The sequence below is a fragment of the Peromyscus leucopus genome, chromosome 13 (genome assembly GCF_004664715.2).
Source record: "Peromyscus leucopus breed LL Stock chromosome 13, UCI_PerLeu_2.1, whole genome shotgun sequence".
In the NCBI taxonomy this organism is placed as follows: domain Eukaryota; kingdom Metazoa; phylum Chordata; class Mammalia; order Rodentia; family Cricetidae; genus Peromyscus; species Peromyscus leucopus.
Window position 1 is genome coordinate 52,243,413 of NC_051074.1, and position 21,620 is coordinate 52,265,032.

General features: G+C 45.4%; 1 protein-coding gene across 1 annotated transcript in view; it reads right to left on the minus strand.

Moving 5' to 3' along the window:
* Positions 1-21,158, minus strand: part of Fam117b (family with sequence similarity 117 member B) — an 81,080-nt gene extending 59,922 nt beyond the window's left edge. The window contains 4 exon segments of the mRNA XM_028860387.2: positions 20,504-20,707; positions 20,710-20,807; positions 20,840-21,071; positions 21,074-21,158. Of these exon segments, the coding sequence (XP_028716220.1) occupies positions 20,504-20,707; positions 20,710-20,807; positions 20,840-21,071; positions 21,074-21,143 (604 nt within the window). The 5' untranslated portion in view covers positions 21,144-21,158.
* Between the last annotated feature and the right edge of the window lie 462 nt (positions 21,159-21,620).

A 21,620-nucleotide genomic window follows, 5' to 3' on the forward strand; every position in this document is an offset into this window, starting at 1 on the left:
AGTCAGTACCACTTAACACTTGGTTTCCCTCCACCATCACTGCCAAGTACTTGGGTTGCTCTTACAGTTTTCACTTTTTCTGACAAAAACAGTATATAATCTATACACTGTGGGATGCCTATAGGAAAATAATTAACATATTTATCTTTTTTAAGTGGTTTATCTTAATACAGCATCTGAACCTTGCCCAGTTTTGCCAGAGACTACCCTTCCTACCTCACCCACTGGGATGCCTACAAACAGGAAGTAGAATACAGTGTGAAAACACAGGCTCTGTCACCAGACCAGATTAAAACCCCTCAACTGCTGGCTAGGCATGGGGGGGGCACGGCGGGGCACTCCAGCAGGAATGAGCTCAAAGTCAATCAAGGCTACACGACAGACATGTCTCAAAAATAATCAAAAAGAATTAAGGGTGAGGGGGAAGAAAAAAGAAAAAATAAAAGGAAAGGAAGGAAATCCCCCAAGCTAGTTAATGAATGCAAGTTCTTAGCTTTGGGTGTGCGGCTTCTCTGAACTTCCAGCTTCCTTCTCTACAAAATGAAGGTATTACAGCAGTCTATTCTTTTGGAGTCTTAGAATTTTTTTTTTTTGATTGTTTGAAACGGGGGTCTCACTTTGTAGCCCAGGCTAGCTTGGAACTCACTAGATAGACCAGGCTGGCCATGAAAAAATTACAGGCTTGACCCACCACATACAGGTAGAAATCTTTGCAGTACTTATAAAAATTTAAATTAAACCAAGACTGAGGTGCTGGGGAGACGGCTCAGCAGGTCAGGGCATTTGCTGCACAAGCCTGACAACCTCTTTGATTCCTGCAACCCATAAAGAGGTGGACGAGAACAGATTCCAAAGATGTCTTTTGATTTCCACGTTCACACCACGGCATGCCCCCCCCAACACACACACACACACACACACACACACACACACACACACACACACACACACACACACTTAATTAGGTGATGGAGAGATGACTTAGCAGTTAAGGGGCAGGTTGGTTTTTCAGGACTGGAGCTCAGTTTCCAGCACCCAAAATCAGATGGCTTACCATCCAGCTCCAGGGGGTCCAATGCCCTCTGAGGGTGCCTACAAACATATGCATATATATATATGAACAAATAAGCAATAAAATTTTTTTTTTCTTTTTTTCCCCGAGCTGAGGATCGAACCCAGGGCCTTGAGCTTGCTAGGCAAGAGCTCTATCTACCCCAACCCCGTACTTTTAAAAAATTAGAACACACAAAGTGTGTTGCAATTTCAAATATTAAGCTACACATATACCTCCCTCTCATTTCCTACCACCTCTTTCTTTTACGTTTAATATGCATTCAATTATGATGCATACATAGAGAACAGGACGGCTCAGTGGTTGAAGTGCTGCTATGCAAGCATGAGGGCGTTGCATCCCCAGGAACCCATGTAATGACAAGTGGGCACGGCACCCACCTGTGATTCCAGCCTCAGAAGGTAAAGACAGAATTCCTAGAGCAAGTGCTTAGCAAGACTAACCACACTGGCGAGCTCTGGTTTTCATAAACAAACCCTGCCTCCCTGAGTAAGGTGCAAGAATGATCAAGGGTGACTCCTAACATTTACCTTAGGCTTCTACAAGCAGGCACATGGACACATGCATGCATGCACATCCACGTGCGCGCGCGCGCGCGCGCGCGCGCACACACACACACACACACACACACACACAAGGGGGTCAGGGGTAAAATAAATACAATTCATCCCAAAGAAGTAGCTCTATGGTTTTTTTTGTTTTGTTTTTTAAAGTCACTCCCAACTCTGTGTTTAACTTGGGATGAGAAGATAGCTCAGTCCTTACAGGCGTGAGAACCTAAGTCTGACCCCAGGTAACCATGTAAAAATGCTGAGCGTGGCAGCACAGCTTGCAACCCAACTACTGGGGAGGCAGAGACAGGAGGATCGCTACCACTCACTGGCTAGCTAGTCTAGACTAATTTGTGAGCTGCAAGCCAAGCTGGATGGCGTTTCTGAGCACAATCAAGAAATGTCCTCTGCACACATGTACATGAGCATCAACACAACATGTACCTGTACACAAACACGTGTACTATACAACATGCATTAAAAAGTATGTAATTGGCCAGGCAGTGGTGGCACACGCCTTTAATTCCAGCACTCAGGAGGCAGAGGCAGACGAATCTCTGTGAGTTCGAGGCCAGCCTGGCCTACAGAGCGAGATCCAGGACAGGCACCAAAACTACACAGAGAAACCCTGTCTTGAAAAACAAAAAACAGGGCTGGAGAGATGGCTCAGAGGTTAAGAGCACTGACTGCTCTTCCAGAGGTCCTGAGTTCAATTCTCAGCAACCATATGGTGGCTCACAACCATCTATAATGAGATCTGGTGCCCTCTTCTGGCCTGCAGTCATACATGCTGTATACATAATAAATAAATCTTTAAAAAAAAAAAAAAAAAAAGAAAAAACAAACAAACAAACAAACGAAAAAGTTGAAAGGTATATAATTTTGTAGACAGTATGACATCCTATTAAAATTTTTAAAAGTTCAGCCAGGCATGGTGGCACATGCCTTTAATTTTAGCACTCAGGAGGCAGAGGAAATCAGATCTGTGAATTCAAGGCCAGGGCTGCAAAAAGAAAACCTGTCTCGAAAAACAAGACAAAAAAAAAAGCAAACCTTTGCTGGAAAGGACACGATAGTAAATATTTATTTATTTTTTATCTTATGTGCATCAGTGTTTTGCCTGCTTGTATGTCTGTGTGAGGGTGTCAGATCTTGGAGTCAACAGACGATTGTGAGCTGCCATGCGGTTGCTGAGAATTGAACCCAGGTCCTCTGGAAGAGCAGTCAGTGCTCTTAATCACTGAGCCATCTCTCCAGCCCCCAACAATAAATATTTTTTAAATTATAACTCATTTATAGTCTCTAAAACTACCTCCACTGTTTGTAGCAGGAAAGCAGCCATAAATAAGTACATATGACTATGGCTTGCTGTGTAGCTGAGGCTAACCTTAACTCCTGACTCTCTTGCCTCTGCTTCCCAAGTGCTGAAGTGTAGGCATGGACCACTATACCTGGCCACTGTGACTAAAATGGGGGGAAAATGTCGTCATGGATGAAATAAAAAGAAAAGGTATTTGTACCAGAAGGCTCAGACGTAGATGGCCGCACCGCTGGCCTTTTGGTATGGAATGTGGTAATGTCCAATTTTCCTCTCTGTGGTATGATCATATTGCCCAGATTTTTATTTCTTCGGTGCTCTTTTCTGCCTTTACCCCTTGGTACACTCTGCTTCACATACACACACACCCCCCAAATAATTCCCTCATGTCAGTTCTTCAGGTCTCAGCTTTGAAGACACTTAAACTTCCAGGGCAGTCTGTACTTCTCTTAAGACTCATTAGACTAGATTCCTGTTTGGAAGCTGCCTGTTACAGAGTGTACATATAGAACCTGACATATGTTTCAAATCATTTTAAAATCTTATAGGATTTAAAAATTTTAAATGTATTTATTTGTGTTTATGCACATGCATGTGTTGTGTGTGTGTGTGCGCGCACATGACAGTGCATGCTTGCCTCGGCACACGTATGAAGGTCAGAGGAAAACTTGCAGGTGTCATTTCTCTACTCCCACCATGTGGTCCTGGGGATCAAACTCAAGTTGTCCAGCTTGATGGCTGGCACCTTTACCCACTGAACCATCTTGCTGGCCCTTTAAGTATTAAACTAACATTTATTTCTTTGTGTGTGCACACAATGCACACATGTAGTCACCCATGTGCCTTAGGGAGACATTGCAGATACAGTTATAGCATTCACAGCTACATTTTGTCTTTTTAACAGTTTTCCTATTACCTTAGCAAGTTGAGTGGTGCCAGGGAAATTATTTTCTAGAGCACAAATATATACTTAATATAATTTTCTATTTATACTAACATGCCTATTATTTTCATTGTAGAATCTTCACAACTATACATTGTAGAAACCACAACTATACATGTTGACTATTTACACAAATAGAAACATGCTTTTTGTGGTCACTTCCAAGTTCCACAAAAAACATATCCCATGCTCAGCTCAGGGAATGGTTCCACCCACAGTGGGCTAGGCCCTCCTAGGGCAATTATCAAGATAATGCCCCAGACAAGCTGATAGGCCAATCTGATCTAGGCAATCCTTCAATTCAGACTGCCTTCTCAAGTGACTCTAAAAATAACTAGGACAACTGACTTTTACTATTTGTGATTAATCTACCAATAAACGTGTACATTCTCAACCAAGGAAGAAGAAATGTCATTTTATCTTTTTGTTCGCTTAGTTTGAGGCAGACTTATATAAAACAAGCTGTCCTTGACTGAACCCAGTTATGGTGCCTACACTGACCTCAAGCCCCTGATCTTCCTGCCTTAGCCTCCCTTGTTATAACTGAGGTTATAGGCATATATATATATATATATATATATATATATATATATATATATAAAATCACGCTGGAGGGAGAGCTCAGATGGCAAAACGCTAGCTTTGCAACAGGAGTCTACCTATGTTTAACTGCTGGGTGTGGGCGGCACTTGTCACCCTAGCTCCGGGAAAGTAGAGGAAGGCAGATCCCTGGGGTTACCTGGCCACCCAACCTATCAGGTGAGTTCCAGGTCAGTGAGGCACCCCTCCAAAAAAGTGGTGGTGGACACCTGAGGTTGTCCTCTAGCTTCCACACACATCCACAAACCCATGCACCCACTCACACATGAGCACACATAAAAATTACTACCCAAACTTACAGTATCCCCTCTATCTTCAGGTGACATGTCCTAAGACGCCCTATAGATGTCAGAAACCAGAGTACTTGTTTAATTAACCTGGATCAACTGTATTTGGCAGAGGAGATTTCAAGGCAGGATAGAATTCAGATATAGTGAAAATGAGCAGTAAGGTTTTTTAAAAAAATACTGTAGCTCATTGAGGAAAGGAGCTTAAGCAAGTTTAAAGATGCAGCCAAGGAGCTGCTGGAATAGAAACTGTAACTGTTAAAGAGAGACTCCCTGCTCTGTGCCGGACAACAGGAAAGCCAAAGTGGGAAGGACTTCACCAAACCCTCTCTGAAGCTTTAAAAGGTAAGGAGTCAAATTTCTAAAGCAAGCACACGACCAGGCCTAGTTTCTAATAATACGTCATCCTTCTAGGTATACAGTTTGATTCTGGGATGGACACACAATCTACCACCGTTCTTCCCTAGAATTGTTCTGGCTGGAGGAATTGGTTAAAAAGAAGCCCTTGTGCCTTGTGGCTTACAGATTCCATCTTACCATTCTGGAGGAAAAAATCCTGGGTTAGAAAGTCAACTCCTTGAGAGAAGAGACTTTGTCTTACTTTATCATTTGTTTCCCCAACAACAAAAGTGGGAACCTAATAGTACTGTTACTTTTTTTTTTTTTTAAGATTTTTATTATGTATACAGAAGAGGGTGTCAGATCTCATTACAGATGGTTGTGAGCCACCATGTGGGTGCTGGGAATTGAACTCAGGACCTCTGGAAGAGCAGTCGGTGCTCTTAACCTCTGAGCCATCTCTCCAGCCCTAGTACTGTTACTTTAACAGGTACTCAATAAATACTTGTGAATTTAGAGAGCAGTTTAGAATGAGGCCAACCTCACTTACATGAATCATTCAGTAGAAGAATCCTGGAAAGCATTTTATCTTGTCTTCAGAGCTATCCGTTCTTGGTTATTCAGAGATTTCCTCAATCCTACTACCATTCTACTGAGTTTAAAGGCTGGACTGGCATTTACAACCACAGCCCTGGAAGCCACCACCTTAGCAAACAACGGAGAATCAGAGAAACCGTACAAGGCAACTGCTTTAACACTAAGGCATCCAGGGGTTAAAGATTTCAAAGGGAAGGAAGCCACACAAAAAAGCATGCCCTTGTGATCCCTTCACTGGAGGCACAAGGATCATAAGGTCAGGGCTAGCCTGAGCTACAGAGCTAGACATCACCACTCACCCTACCCTCTCCAGAACAAGCAAAATGGCAATGTTCATCTAGTATTGGGTTTGCTTGTTTGTTTTTTCGTCTTTCTGGAGGATGGTTTAAGAAAATACTTTCACAATGACATGCCTAAAAATTCCATCTAAAACAATATAAAGAACTTTTTCTTAGTTATGTCCCATCTTTGCCAAAATATCTCCAGAAATAATTTTTTATAATTCAAATTTGATTCAATTAACAGAATAGCTTCCAGGAAAAAAGACAAACTAGAGAATTTAGGAGGAAGTCATCTTCTGCTTTAGTTACAGAAACAAACTCAGCAGCAGAAACTCTATCCTCTTGGTTTTTTTCAGCACTAGTATTTCCCACGACCAAAACAGAACAATGTGACACTTGGCACTGAAACAAAGACCACCCACACATATTACATGACTGACACAGAAAAGCAAGCCCAGAAGTGGTTGGAACAGGAGTGGCCCCCATAGACTCGTGTGTTGAATGCTTGGCCCATAGGAAGGGGCACACAGGAGGTGTGGCCTTGGTGGAGGAAGTGCGTCATCATACATGCTCAAGCTCCACCCAGTGTGGGACACAGTCTCTCCCCTGCTGCCTACAGATCAAGGTGCAGAACTCTCAGTCCTTCTCCAGCACCATGTCTGCCTGCACTCCGCCATGTCCCACCATGATGACAATGGACTGAACCTCTGGAACTGTAAGCCAACCCCAATGAAGTGTTTCCCTTATAAGAATTGCTGTGGTCATGGTGTCTCTTCACAGCAATAAGACCCTAACTAAGACAGCAAGTACTTTTTTCTTTAAAAGATAAAAGGGCTCCCCACCCCAGCCCCTGCTACAATAAGCAATGCTTTGTTTGTTTTCTGAGATACGCTCTTTCTCTGCAGCTCTGGCTATCCTGGAACTCACTCTGTAGACCACACTGGCCTCGAACTCAGAGAAATCCTAAGACAGATGATGTTTCTCAAAACAAACAATTAGAACTGCCTTGATGAGCATGCACAGAGGACAGGACAGGACAGAAATTTTACTTGTGACAACACTCTGCTGGCCCTCCTTGTAATCACTCTGAACTGTCACTCAATACTCTTCTCTGTGGCTCACCTGTACTAGGTGTCTACTTCACCCCGTCTCTTCACCAACCATTACCTCCAAATGCCTCCAGGCACTAAAAACAAGCAGAATAAGGACAGCGAGAATATCCTCAGAGCAGACAACTCAACTGAAATGACCCCGCTTGCTTTCATTCCCTAAACTACCTTGTGCCAAAATGGCTGTTCACCTTGTACCATTCCCCTCCTGCACAGTCTTCTAAAATTAAGGGAAGGGAGTTGGTGAGAAGGCTCACGGTGGGCCGAGGAGCCTGCATGACAACCTGAGATTGATCCTAGGACCCATATGGTGAAAGTAAAGAACAGATTCCAGCAAGTTAGCCTCTGATCTCCTGTGATGCACCCAATAAATAAATCTTTAAACTGGGAGAAGAGTAAGGACATTTCATGGCAAGCACAAACTAAAGCAGTACTGCTGGAGATGTTGGAAGGAATACTATCAATCTTGAAGAGCACAGAAAATAATAATTTCATGAGAGGAATAGATGTACAAATGAGAACTAACAATCATGTCCAATATAGTACAAGCAAATCCCCATAAATAAGGAAGAAAGAAAAGAACCCAACTAAGAAACCGATTACAGAAATCAGTAAGTATGTCTCAAGAACCTTAAAAAGCAAATAGTCTTAGCTCACCAATAAAGACATGCAGATTGCCTGACTAGATCAAAACCTATCTAGCTGGGTGATGGTAGCACACACCTTTAATCCCAGCACTTGGGAGGCCGAGGCAAGCTGACATGACTATTATTATATCTGAAAAGGCAGACTTCAAAACAAAATTAATCAGAGATGAAGGTCACTACATATTAATAAATAAAAAATGTAAATTTACTGTGCCAGATGTTGGGGCTCCCAATTAAATATAACGAACACTAACGGGCATTAAAAGTCTGACAGACACGGATGCCGTAATTACAGATGACTTTGATACCCCTGTCATCTTTAACAGGGCATTCAAACCAACAAAACCATCAACAAACAAACTTCAAAGTTAAACTGCACCACAGATCAAATGAACCTGACGTATCTATATAGTATCCACTCTACAAAAATAGAATGCATTCTTCTCAGTAGCCCATGGAACCTTTTCTGAAAATCTTTACCAACTACACGAACAGGAGATTAATATGTAGAATCTGTAAGAACTCCAGTTCCCAAACCAAGTACAAATGGATGTTAAATATTTGGAAAAGTGCTCAACTCTTCAGCCATGAGGAAGACGCACACACCACCACCACTGCTGTTTTGAGACCTCATGTCACCCTATTCAGAATGACCGTCATCAAGAAAACAACGACAGCAAAAGCTGGTGAAGAACCCTTGCAACAGTGCTGCTTGGAAACTTAGCCCGTCAGCCACTACTGAAGTTAATATAGAGATTCCTCAAAATAAAATAAAACTGTCATATCATAGAGGCACACCACTCCTTGATATATAACCAAAGGATTGTACATCAGACCCCAGAGATGTGCACATCCTTGTTTCCTGCTACAGTCTTCATGGTAGCTAAGAAGTTTATCAGCCTAGGTGACTCCCACCAGATGAATAGATGAAGAGAACATATATGCAAAGTGGAATTTCATTCAATTTATAAGAATGAAATTATGACATTGAGAAAATAGACTGAACTTGAGAAAAGACGTTAAGCGAAATAAGCCAGACTCAGAAAGAAAAATACCACATTTTGTATTACGTGTGCACACAAATGTGTGTGAATACATGTATGTGCACGCGCGCGCGCGCGCACACACAACACAGAAGGAGAAAGGACACTAGAGAAGGACAAAGCTCCAACGAGTCAGGAGGAAGACACAAGAGAGGGTAATAATGCTGGGCGTGATGGTGCAAACCTGTAATCTCAGCACCTGGGAAGCAGAGGCTACCTAGTGAGCTCAAGGATAGCCTAGGCTACTTGAGACTGCCTTAAAAGAAGTGGGGAGTGGGCTGGGGGTGTAGCTTGGCTTCCTAGCACTGCATAAACGTAGTGCACACACCTATAACCCCAGCATTAGGAGGTTCAAGGCCATCCTTAACTACACAGTGAGTCTGAGGTCAGAGAAGGCTGAGACCCCATCTCAAAAATGGGGGGTGGGGGTGTTACTGGAAATATACATCATGAAAACCGAAGGCAAACTATCTGGGAGAAGGAAATGGGGGATCAAGGAGGGAGAAATGAGAACAAGATGATGATATATATGAAAACATTACACTGAAACTCATTTCTTTGTAATTAAAAAAAGGCTGAAAACGATGTAAATGTTCACCATCATCTTTAGTCTGTAATAAACGTATGGGGCAGTCACATTTGTACAAATACAGAATCACCCAAAATTGTGTTTTATAACAAATGGTCAACTGGACTTCTATGACATGATCTGAAAATCAAACAGCAGTAAATGCTCGTTGCATTCTTTACTACTTATAAACGTTAACACAGTCACACACGTGCCAAGAAAGGAAGGAGGGATGGACGAAATGAGGGGGAGACATTTTGGTAAGCAAGTCACACTGCACAATTAGAGTTAGCTCTCTGAAGGCAAGGGCTCTAAAAGTACTTCAATTTATTCCCTCACCCAAAAATATTATTACTTTAAGCTCACAAATAGGAATGGACCAATAATCAATTGGTCAGCTTCTAATCAATACGCTGAAGGTAGATTTAGCTCAATGAAAGCACACCAACTTTAATGTGAAAGACTGTCAGAGGGCGTGAGAGAAGCTCAACTTAGAGAGTGCTTGCCTAGCATGCAGCAAGCCCTGAGTTTGATCCCCATCAATGCATAAACCGTGAGCGGTGGTGGACACCTGTAATTGCAATATTTGCCAAAATTAAGAGTATCCAAACAGAATATACAAAGAGAATTCTCAGGGAAGTTCCAGGATAATAACCATGTCATAGGCCAGATCCACAGGCCAGTCTGGAGTAGGACAATCAAAGAGTGGTGTGGTTGTTGGTTAAGCGGCGGCGCTCATGGCTGGATGCTGGCCACCGCCCGCGGCGCCGTGCCGACGGAGGAGAGTTCTAGATGTATGGGTGACGGAAGAATCATGAGTCATGGTTACCTTTCTAGAGCTTTATTGGGAGAGAACGAGAGGGAGGGGAGGGGAGGAGGGAGGGGAGGGGGAGGGGAGGGATACGAAATACGAAATGAGAGAGCACGGGAAGAGAGCACGGGGAGGGCACACCTGCTTTAGGCTGGGATAATTAAGGACAGGATCTTTACAGTGGTTTGAATAAGAATGGCTGCCATAGGCTCATCTATTTAAATGCTTAATCACCAGAGAGTAGCAATACTTGAGAAGGATTACAAGGTGTGGAGCAGATACGGCCTTGCTAGAGGAAGTATGGCTCTGGGAGTGGGTTTTGAGGTTTCAAAAGCCAATGCCAGGCCTAGTGTGTATGTCTCTGTCTCTCTGTCTCTCTCTGCTTGCAGATCAGGATGTAGGACTCTCAGCTACTTCTCCAGTACTATGCCTGCACACTGCCATGCTCTCCACCGTGATGATAATGGACCAAGCCTCTGAAACTGTAATCAAGGCCCCAATTAAATGCTTTCTTTTATAACAGAGTTACCTTGGTGGCTGGAGAGATGGCTCAGCAGTTAACAGCACTGACTGGTCTTCCAGAGAACCCAGGTTCAATTCCCAGCACCCACATGACAGCTCACAACGGTCTGTAACTCCAAGATCTGACACTCTCACACAGACATACATGCAAGCAAAACACCAATGTACATAAAATAAGAATAAATTATTTAAAAAAAAAAAAAAAGAGTTGCCTTGGTCATGGTGTGACTTCACAATAGAACAGCTAGAAGACAGGTGGAAACCTGATACATTTTTAAATATTCCAAAGTTTCCATTATCAAAGTTCCAGAATAAATTTATGCTAAATGACAGAAAATAAAGACAGCAAACAAAGCAATTTGAGGTGAACTCAAGGCATATAAAACATTATCAAGGAAGACATACGACAGCACACACAAGGTTCTGATACAAACGGCACCTGCAGAGTCAGAATTTAAACACTAATAATGAGTAAGCACTGTGCAGTGGTTGGAAAGGAAACAGCCCCATAGGCTCACAGGGAGAGGCACTATTGGAAGGCGTGGGTGGCCTTGTTGGAGGAGGTGTGTCACTGAGGGTGGGCTTTGAGGTCTCAGATGCTCAAACCAGAACAAGTGTGGCATTTCTCTTGCTGCTGCTGCTGATCCAGATGTAGGACTCTCAGCTCCTCTCCAGCACCATATCTGCCTGCATGCTGCCATGCTTCCCACCATAATGATAATGGACTAAACCTCTGAACTGTAAGCCAACCCAATTGAAATGTTTTCCTTTATAAGAGTTGCCATGGTCATGGTGTCTCTTCACAGCAATAGACACATTAACTAAGACCACTGGTAAGCCTGCATTTTCTGTACAAATAAGTCATAAACTGAGGAAAAACCTTTTTAAGACAATAAATAAGCACCAGAAATGGGAGGCAGATTTGACCAACACATTATATGCATGTATGAATATTAAACATTTACAAAAGTCCTAGCGGGGTGGCACGCTTTAATCCAGCACTCGGAGAGAGCACGATCTCTTGATTCAAGGCAGCTGATACAAGTGAGTTCAGAAACACAAAGCTACACAAGAAAATGTCTCGAAAAAAAAAAAAAAAAAAAAAAAAAAAAAAAAAAAGTCCTAAGAGTTGAAAATTATTGTTCTAAGGGCTGCAGGAGTGAGAACAAATAGAAGTGTGATTTGATTACAAGTATAGTGCTATTTGTAATTTTTAATTATTTACAGGTAGTCTGATTAAAAGGTTAATTTTAACATGTAGCATTTTTAAAAGTCTTTTTAAAACAGACACACATGCTATTTTTTCCTCCAAGTAGTTTAAAGACAGAAGCTGCAGCCTTTCTCAACTTCCTCCCCTTCTGTTGTTATCTGTCATCTTGAACCACACCCACAGCCATTTCCCTCCTCAGTAAATGAAAGGTGGTGTTCGTGGTTTCGGAGACTTCTGGACTCTGTGTGCTGGAGCCCAACCCCTGTCCACCTTTCCTGAGCACCTGCCCTTGACCTGCGCGTTTTCCTGTGAACACATGCTGAGATTTCCCTCGTCCTATAATAACTGCACAATAACACCTTGTTCAGTTTGCTTCCTTCCACGGACATCAGAGCTGTAGCACGAATTCTAACTCGTAAACTGGTATGGGGGTAAATGCTGAAAGATCAGGAGACTTCTTCAAGGTGTGAGCCGCCACTGCCTGGCTGTTTCTCTTTTAGACTGGATCAATCTTGTGTAGCCCAGAGTGGCCTTGAACTCCTCCTCTTCCTACTTCCTCCTCCCAAGGGCTGGGAGGAAAGGTGTGTGCCCCCACTGCCTGGCCATATGGTTAACTAGTGGCTAGCTCCACACTCTAATCTCCAGGCAAGCTTTATTTGTCAGAACACAAACAAAATATCACCACACAGAGCAATTTAAAATGGTTCATATTCACTGTGAACCTGACAGGATCTCAATTATTTAGGAGACAAGCCAGTGAGCATGCTATGAGACAGGTCTAGACTGTGTCAACGGGTGTGGGAAGGTCCACCCTACCTGTGGGTCACACCAGTCCATGGGCTGGGGACTTGGACCGAATAAAAAATAAAAAGCAAAGTGACACCAGCAGGTCCCACGCCACCATCACTTCACATTCTGTCACTCCATTCCTCCATGTCCTGACCTGACCCTCACACTGTGACCCTTCCTCCACTGACCTGACCCTCACACCGTGACCTTTCCTCCACTGACCTGACCCTCACACCGTGACCTTTCCTCTGTCCTGACCTGACCCTCACACCGTGAGACAAAACGATTCCACTCTTAAGTCGCTTTAGTCAGGTACTCTGTCTCAGCAACAAGTGCCAGGAGAGTGTCCCAAGGACAGGGTGGTGTGGAGGGCCAGTGATAAACCTGACTGTGGCTCTTAGGTCTTTGGAGCCGGTTTGAAGGAGGAATGCGGAAGAGGAATGCGGAAGAAGAGCTCAGAACCGTGGGCTCCGAGACTCTCAAACTCTGTAACACAGACAGCCCACCAGGTATTTCCGATGGGAGGCTGACAGACTACTCAGAGAAGCTGGAGCAATGAGGACCTGCCTGGCTCATGAGGCTTCAAAGGAGAACGAGGACTCTATTAGGATTTGGGCTGCAGGCTGTTCAGGTTCTATTTTGGCAAAGAACCTGGCTGCACTCTGCCCACGTCCTAAGAACTTGAGTGGCATTAAATTCAGAAGTGGTGAACTACTGTGTTCGTACCGCATAGTAACTAACACAGAATAGTTCAACTCAATACACAGAACTGAACCTAAGTGAAAATTACACTAGTCAAGATGTAGAACTGGTGTGTTTTACAATGCTTTATCTTCAATTGTAAAAATACATCAATAAGCCAGAAGGATTCCCTTGATGTGTGAAACCAGCAACTAACTCTCCTCCGAATGTCAGAGAAATGCTAAATTTTCAGAGACCTTCTTCACAAGGTACTAGAAAACAGACCTCAAACTCGCCACAAATACAGAGTTCTGGTGCCCTACTTTGAGTCTGCCTACTAGTTCAAAGAAGAGCTCCTCCTGTAAGGGGCTGTAAAGATGGCTCAGGGTTAAGAGCACACACTACTCTTCCGGAAGATCCATTTAGATCCCACCGCCCACACCACACTGCTGCTCACCTCTTCTGTCCTCCACAGGCATCGACCTCACGTTGACACAAGAACGTCACACACACACACACACACACACACACACACACACACACACTTTTTAAAATATTTTTTTTAAGGAAGTACACCTTTTGTTTCTTTTCTTGGCACTTTCCCACCCCAATTAATCAAATTCACACAAAATAAGGCACATACTATAAAAGAATACTTGTCTAAAAAACATGGTTTAAACCCTGTGTAGTAGCTCATGCCTTTAATCCCAGCACTTGGGAGGTAGAGGCAGGAGGATCTCTCAGGTTGAGGCCAGCCTGGTCTACAGAGTGAGTTCTAGAACAGCCAAGGCTACACAGAGAAACCCTGTCTCAAAAACAAAAACTATAAAACAAAAAAAGAATACACATCTTGTTATCAACCACACATCAGCCACACCACAAAAATCACATAAATACTAAATTGATGTTTTTTCCCCCAGACTTCAAGCCATGTCCTTGAAGACATCAGCAACTACTAGGAGGGACTTCCAAGGCCTAAAATTAGACCTGGACAATGAATTTTATAACAAGCACCCTGGGGGTGTTTTCAAGCACCAACCAATTCTCTGGTCACCAAATGGAAATTTAACAGTCCAATTCTGATCCTAACTACCCTGAGTTAGAACAGACACCAGCCACAGCTTCAGGGCTGTCGGAAGTTTCTTTTCCTATCATCCTAGCAAAAAATACCTGACAGAAACAACTGAAGGAAAGATTTGTCCCGGCTCCCAGTTTCAGAGGTATCAATCCATTATGGCAAGGAGGGCATGGCAGAGCACAATGTCATTTGGCAGCCAGCAGGCAGAGAAAATGGAACATAGGTAGAGGTCAGGGTAAGATACAGCACAAAGGACCCGCTCAGGGCAACCTCTCCTCCTGCTAGGCCCCTCCTCCTAAAGTCTCTACAACCACATGAAACAGCATCATCAGCTAAGCGCTGGAAATTTACCTTCACAGGAGCATGTGGGGATATTAACATTCAAACAAAGGCTTGGCCTCTAAAGATCGCCCTTTCCTCAGACACTAGTTTGAAGTCCTGGGACACCTGTGCTTCTGACCAACCAGCTACAGATCACAAATTCCCAGGAACATCTTCTAAGGTTTAGTAATACTCTAGAGTGGTTTATACAGAACTCAGAAAAATAATCCATTTATACACATCACCAATTTGTTATAAAGGACACAATGAACAGCCAGATGGCAGAGATTCATAGATGGCTACAGCCATTAATAATGTACAGTTAACATTGAATAACACAGGTCTGAACTGCTCAGGTCCATTTACATAGGATTTTGGTGGAGACTGCAAAAATTTGAAAAAGCTCATAGAACCATTGCATAGACTGGAAATATCACAAAGTAGGTTAAATGTTAGCTTATATCAATCACAAAGGCATAAAATGTGTATCCCATGTTTTACTACTGCCTACAAGTGATAATAGTCTGTTTTATCACTATTGTAAAACACATAAACCTATTATAAAAAGTTAACATATGTCAAACCCTACACACGCAAACACCACGCATGGCTCCATTCTCAGGAGAAGTGTAAACAACAATGAGGATGCAGTGTTAAATCGTAACTACATGCAATTAACTATGGCATTACTGCACTGCTGTGGTAATGCAGCAGCCACCTTCTGCTGCTGCTGCTGCTGCAGTGAGCTGAAGTTTCCAGAACACAGCATGATGCGATGGCCTCCACCTGAGCTCTTCGTCTCTCTGGTACATTGCCTGTGGCAGTAAAAAGTCACCTAAGTTCCCGTGGATTTTGTTTCACCACATATAAAATATATAATAAACAAAATATGTTAAATTTAATGTTTCTATTTCTAGTAAGCCTTCCAATAACTGCAGGCCGATTTTCAGTTGTTAAGTTTAGGAGGAATCACAAGTTACAGGTAGACTTTCAAATAGTCAGCACCTTTAACCCCTCAACCGTACAAGAGTCTACAATGGATTTTAAAGCCAGCAAGATGGCCCAGAGGGTAAAGGTCCTTGCCGCCAAACCTGATGACCTGAGATCAATCCCCAGAATCAGCAAGGGAAAACAGAAAATTTCCTGAAAATTGTCCTTTCATCTCCACAATAATGGGTAGCAATGTGTTTGTATACATACATACACACCATTTTTTAAAATGAATCTTAAATATACTTAAATCTTATATATATCATAATACTAAGTATGAAATGGTAGATGATATATCAATTAGCCTAAAATGATCATTCTATGATGTATTTATGTATAGAAAACAAACAGTATCTTATAAAGATAAACAATTATTAGTCAATTAAAAATAAAAGGAGGGGACCAGAGATGGCTCAACAGGCAAAGGTGCCTGCCACCAAGCTTAGCAAGTTTGATCCCTGGGATCTTCATGGTGAGAGGAGAGAATCAGCTCCCAAAGGTTGCCCTCTGACCTCCACACATGAACCTGTTGTGAGATATTTTGATCGCATTCTGACAATAAAGTTTACTTTGGATCCGAGGGCAGAGCTAGCTACCAGCTGACCAAAATTACCCATAGAGGTTTTGGAGGACTGAGGACAGATAGAGAGACAGGAAGTAGTAAGGCAGGGCTTAGAGAAGGATCTCAGTCCTTTTTGGATGGAGAAATGGGTGGCTTCTCCACCACTTCTCTGGTCATTCAAGTTCTTACTCCATATCTGACTGATTTTTATTGATAAAGAATCATTAGAAAAATGCAACATGACCCCTGGCATCCACGTGGACAAACACACACACAGAGAATAAAATTAATAAAATGTAATGAAAACTTAAATAAAACTAAAACTGGTGAGATGGCTCAGCAGGTAAAGGTGTCTGTCACCATGCCTGATGACCTGAGTCCAATCCTCCGGAACCAAGGGCGGAAAAGAGGACAGACTCCAGCAGACTGCCATCTGGACCATCACATGTGTGACCCTAGCATGTATGTACCCACACAAGCACACAACACACACACACACACACACACACACGATGTATAAACAAAGAAATGTTATACAACCGTGGACGCTATCACTAACATGTTATCACTTCTCTATACCACACTGGCTGACTGAACACGAGTACTAAGCCAGTGTCCACCCAAAGCTCATGCCAACTTGCTGTGGGACGGTCTGTATGTCTGTATTGCTCTGATTGGTCAATAAATAAAACACTGATTGGCCAGTGTCCAGGCAGGAAGTAGGTGGGACAAGGAGAGAGGAGAATTCTGGGAAGCGGAAGGCTGAGGCAGAGAGACACTGCAGCCTCCGCCATGACCAGCAGCATGTGAAGACGCCGGTAAGCCACCAGCCACGTGGCAAGGTATAGATTTGTGGAAATGGATTAATTTAAGCTATGAGAACAGTTAGCAAGAAGCCTGCCACGGCCATACAGTTTGTAAGCAATATAAGTCTCTGTGTTTACTTGGTTGGGTCTGAGCGGCTGTGGGACTGGCGGGTGACAAAGATTTGTCCTGACTGTGGGCAAGGCAGGAAAACTCTAGCTACACCAACTCTTCACCTTTAACGTAAATTAAAGTCAAGTAAAAGAGGAAGCACCAAATAAACTTCACATTAGCCCACTGTCTAGTTACCTTCTGACATCGTCCTACCCAGAGGAGCCTCTCTGCAAAGAAAACAGCAAGTGCTGAGATCGGCCATTTAAACCAGTGCTTGGGGGACCTCATCGCACTCAAGAGAAAGATGTTCGGTATCAGTCAGCGATCAGCTCCCAGAGAAATAATCAACCAGCTAGAGATCCCACGATCTCCACCTTAGGAACTCTGTAATACCGGAGCTCTGGCGCAGATGGGATACTCTGCTCACCCAATGACACACCTAGAAGCTAGCAACCTCGTGGAGATGAACTCAAGCATTTGGGTCACAGGAGGGTTACAGACCTACATAAAAAAGCACCTTCGTTTCCACAGTAAGAGCTTTTACATTTCATTAAGCTTGCAAACTGGTGGGACTCTTTAATCGAAAGGGGGGTCTGGTAACTAGAGTGTCGCTTTCTAGATCTAGTCATATAAAACATCAAATGAGTCAATCACAGCAGTCTGTGCTAGAAAGATCTGAAACTGAAAACATTCTCCCCACTTTGTACAGATGTAACTAGAGTGTAACAAGAATATATTCCAAAAAAGAAGCCATCGGACATTTACACTGGAGTAAGACTGAAAGACTCAGTAACAAGCAGTATCCCTCACACCTAGTTAAAGAGTTAACTACTCATTTTTCTGGGGTTTTGGGCTTTTTTTTGGGGGGGGGCGGGGCGGGAGAGCTTTGGAAAATATGAATGAGCCTGGAATCCCTGGAAATAAGGCCTCCTAGAAACCACTGGAAAGGAGCACCCTCCTTCACATTTTGACCATTTAACCTAACTAAGTTCTCCTCGGGGTACACGGAGTATCAACTTGTAAGAGGGACATTTTCTGCAATCAGATTGAGGGGCCCTGCCTCCTCCTCCTCCACATCCCGTGCCCACTTGAGCAGCTCATCTTCCAGACGCACTATCCCGGCTCCGGAAAGCCAAAGGCAAACTGCAGACATCTTCTTCAGCAGATTCAACAACTACACACATGTAATTTTGGTGTGCAGTGCATTTCCCAGACACGCTCTTATACACTAGAAGCTGCTTTCCTTGACATAATTTGAAGGCATGTTCTCTGTGGAGTACAAGGCGAGTCACATCTCACCGGCCACCACTCATTCTTAACCTGTATAAAGGCCAGTGTGAACGCTAAAAATGAGGTCTTGTGTGAAAACCACTTGCCCAGCACTGCAAGCGAAGGAGTCCACCTAATGCTTTTTAAAAGCATTTTGTAGTCAGGTAAATTAGTGCCCACTTTTAACCCCAGCATTCAGGAGGCCGAGGCAGTCAGTGAGACCAACCTATCTACAGGGTAAGTTCCAGTCTAGCTGAGGCTACAGGGAACCATGTTTCAAAAACAACCAAGAAGCATCTTGTATTCCCAAAAGGTTTAAAACTGTTCTCTGGTTCTAATTAGAAAACACTACCAAACATTTTCTGGGCAATCTTTCTTGAAGAGGTATTGTCTAAAACCCTTCACAGGGTTGGTGAGATGGCCCATCAGGGAAAGGTGCTTGCCTTCAAGCCTGAAACCAGAGTTGGATGTCCTGGACCCCATATGACATAAGGAGAAACCAAACTTCTACCAACTGTCCTCTGACCTCCACTGGATGCCATGAAATAAAATGTAATAAAAACTTCTAAACCATTTATTTAAAAAAGTAAAAAGACTCACATTATTCTACATTTCTTAAATCATTTCATATTACTGACTTGGTTAGGAAAAAGCGAATTAGCCAGGTGGTTGTGGCGCATGCCTTTAATCCCAGCAACTCAGGAGGCAGAGCCAGGTGGATCTCTGTGAGTTCGAGGCCAGCCTGGTCTACAGAGTGAGATCCAGGACAGGCACCAAAACTACACAGAGAAACCCTGTCTCGGAAATCCAAAAAAGGGGAAAAAGGCGAGTTAAATTTCCTGAAACTCCCAATTATTGTCTGTAAGGTTTTAACAGAAATTCTCCAGATAGTCAAAGACCAAGGTACACACCAGCACTATGTAACTATGTAACTAAAAACTACGCCTTCTTTTTTCACTACACTCTATGGGAAAAGCCACATAACAAATGTTATCCCGGTTCACGTCCTGCAATTTTAAATACTCCTTTGAATTATTCTTTCTGAATTGACTCCACTGGAACCCAACGCCTCCATTCAGGATCTTCCCCAAGAAAACTGTCAGGTACACAACAAGAGGGGGGCCAGTCATTGTGGGTACACCTTTAATCCCAGCACTAGGGAGGCAGAGGCAGGCGGACAGATCAAAGGCAGCCTGGGATACACAGCAAGTTCCAAGCCAGCCAGGGCTTGTGAGACTCTGTTTCAGGGAGAGAGAAAAAAAAAAGCAAACAATAAGAGAGAAATAAAACCAGTATCTAAGAAATACACTCAGATCCTGAGGCTAGCTAGGTATCATTTACGGATATATGTAGATGCATGTGTGCATTGGTATATACACATAGATATATGTATATATATATATGTATATATATATATAATGCATATATAATTATATGTATATATAAACATATACCTATGCACACACCCCAAAGCAACCTTACTTAACTTCTCCCTTCTTGCTAACCATTAAGTCTTACGAAATGCAAAAAAAATAAATAAATAAATAACCGCTCCCAGCTTCACAACTCTCCAATGATCCCAATCCGCCTTTGCTGTGTGGCATTCAGTCCTCCCGATCCGAAACTGTTTTTTGTGGAACAGAAACACCCAGCAGCAGCAGCAGCAGCACCCCTGCGCTATTTGCAAGCCTTCACACCACGTCACTAAAACAAAAAGTGACAGGCCAGCCCTAGCCTCACCCAGCGTGAGCAGCAGCGACGCAAGAGCCAGGACCACCCACCCCCACCGCACCCCCGCCGGGGTGGACGATGTCCACAAATGGGTCCAGGCCCAAGGTGAGCGGCTGCACCTCCACCGCGGCGACCCGCTCGCTCGCTCGGGGACGATGCAGGGGAGGTGGCGGACCCCACGCCCCGCCCCACCCACCGCGCCCCGCCCCGCAGGAGCGCTGCAGTCCCCGCTCCGCGCCCCGGGGACCCCCTGCCCGTCCACGTACCTGCTTTGCACACCGGGGCGCTGGGGCTCCTCTTCTCCGCCGAGGGCCGGCCCTGCTCCGGGGACCTCCTCCGGTGGCGGACGCGGGCCGGGGGTGGGGCCGCGCTCGCCTCGCCGGGCCACAGGTGGGTGGGCGACGAGCTGGGCGACGACGACGACACGGTGCCCAGCAGGGGCGGCGGCGGTCGCGGAGGACTGCTCCGGGCCCGGGCGCCGTGCCGCGCGTGGGGCTGGTGCCGCGCGTGGACGTCACGGACGCGCCCGTCTGCGTGGCCACCGTGGGGCTGGTGCGCGCCGCCGCCGCCGCCACCGCCGCGCTCCGCTCCCGCCGCCACCGCCACCACCGCCGCGCGTGGGGCTGGTGCTGCGCGAAGCGGTGCGCGGGCCGCCGCCGCCGCCACCACCGCCACCACCCGAGGGGCCTGAAGCGCCTCCGCCGTTGTTACCGCCGCCGCCGCCGCCCCGCGTGGGGCTGCCATGTTGCTGCTGCTGCGGCTGCGGCTGCTGCTGCTTCAGCTGGAACGGCACGGTGGCCCTCATGGGCTGCAGGCGGCTCCCGGGGCCCCCGCCGGGCCGACCGCGCCACCCGCCAGGGCGCCGGCGGGCGTGGGAGAGCCATTGCGCCTCACCCGCTGGGACATGGTTTCTCCCCCAGCGCCCCCCGCCGCCCCCGCCCCCGCGACGGCGGCCCGCGGGCACCGGAGGGTGGTGGTGGTGGGAGGGGGGGGTGCTGGGCGGCGGGACCCGGCTGCTCGGGAGCCCGAGGGAAGGGCCTGAGCCGCCGCGGCGGGTGGCGAAGCCTGACTGGCGGGACCCGGGAGGGGTGCTGGGGGGCAGCGGCGGCCCGCGGCGGCCGGCGACGAGGCGGTGCAGCAGCGGAGCAGCAGCAGCAGCAGCCGCCGCCGCCGCCGCGGCTCCTCATCAACAATAGTGTCTCCTCCGGGGTCCCCGCCCCCCGCCGCCGCTGATTGGCGCGGCGTCAGGGCGCTCGAGCCGCTCGGCCCCGCTGATTGGCTGCGCGCGGCTCGGCTCCCGAGGCTGCGTCTGCTCTTTAAAGAGAAAGAGGTCCGGGCCCCCCCCTCCTCCTTTTCCTCCTCGGGGGCGGGGATCGGGGGCGG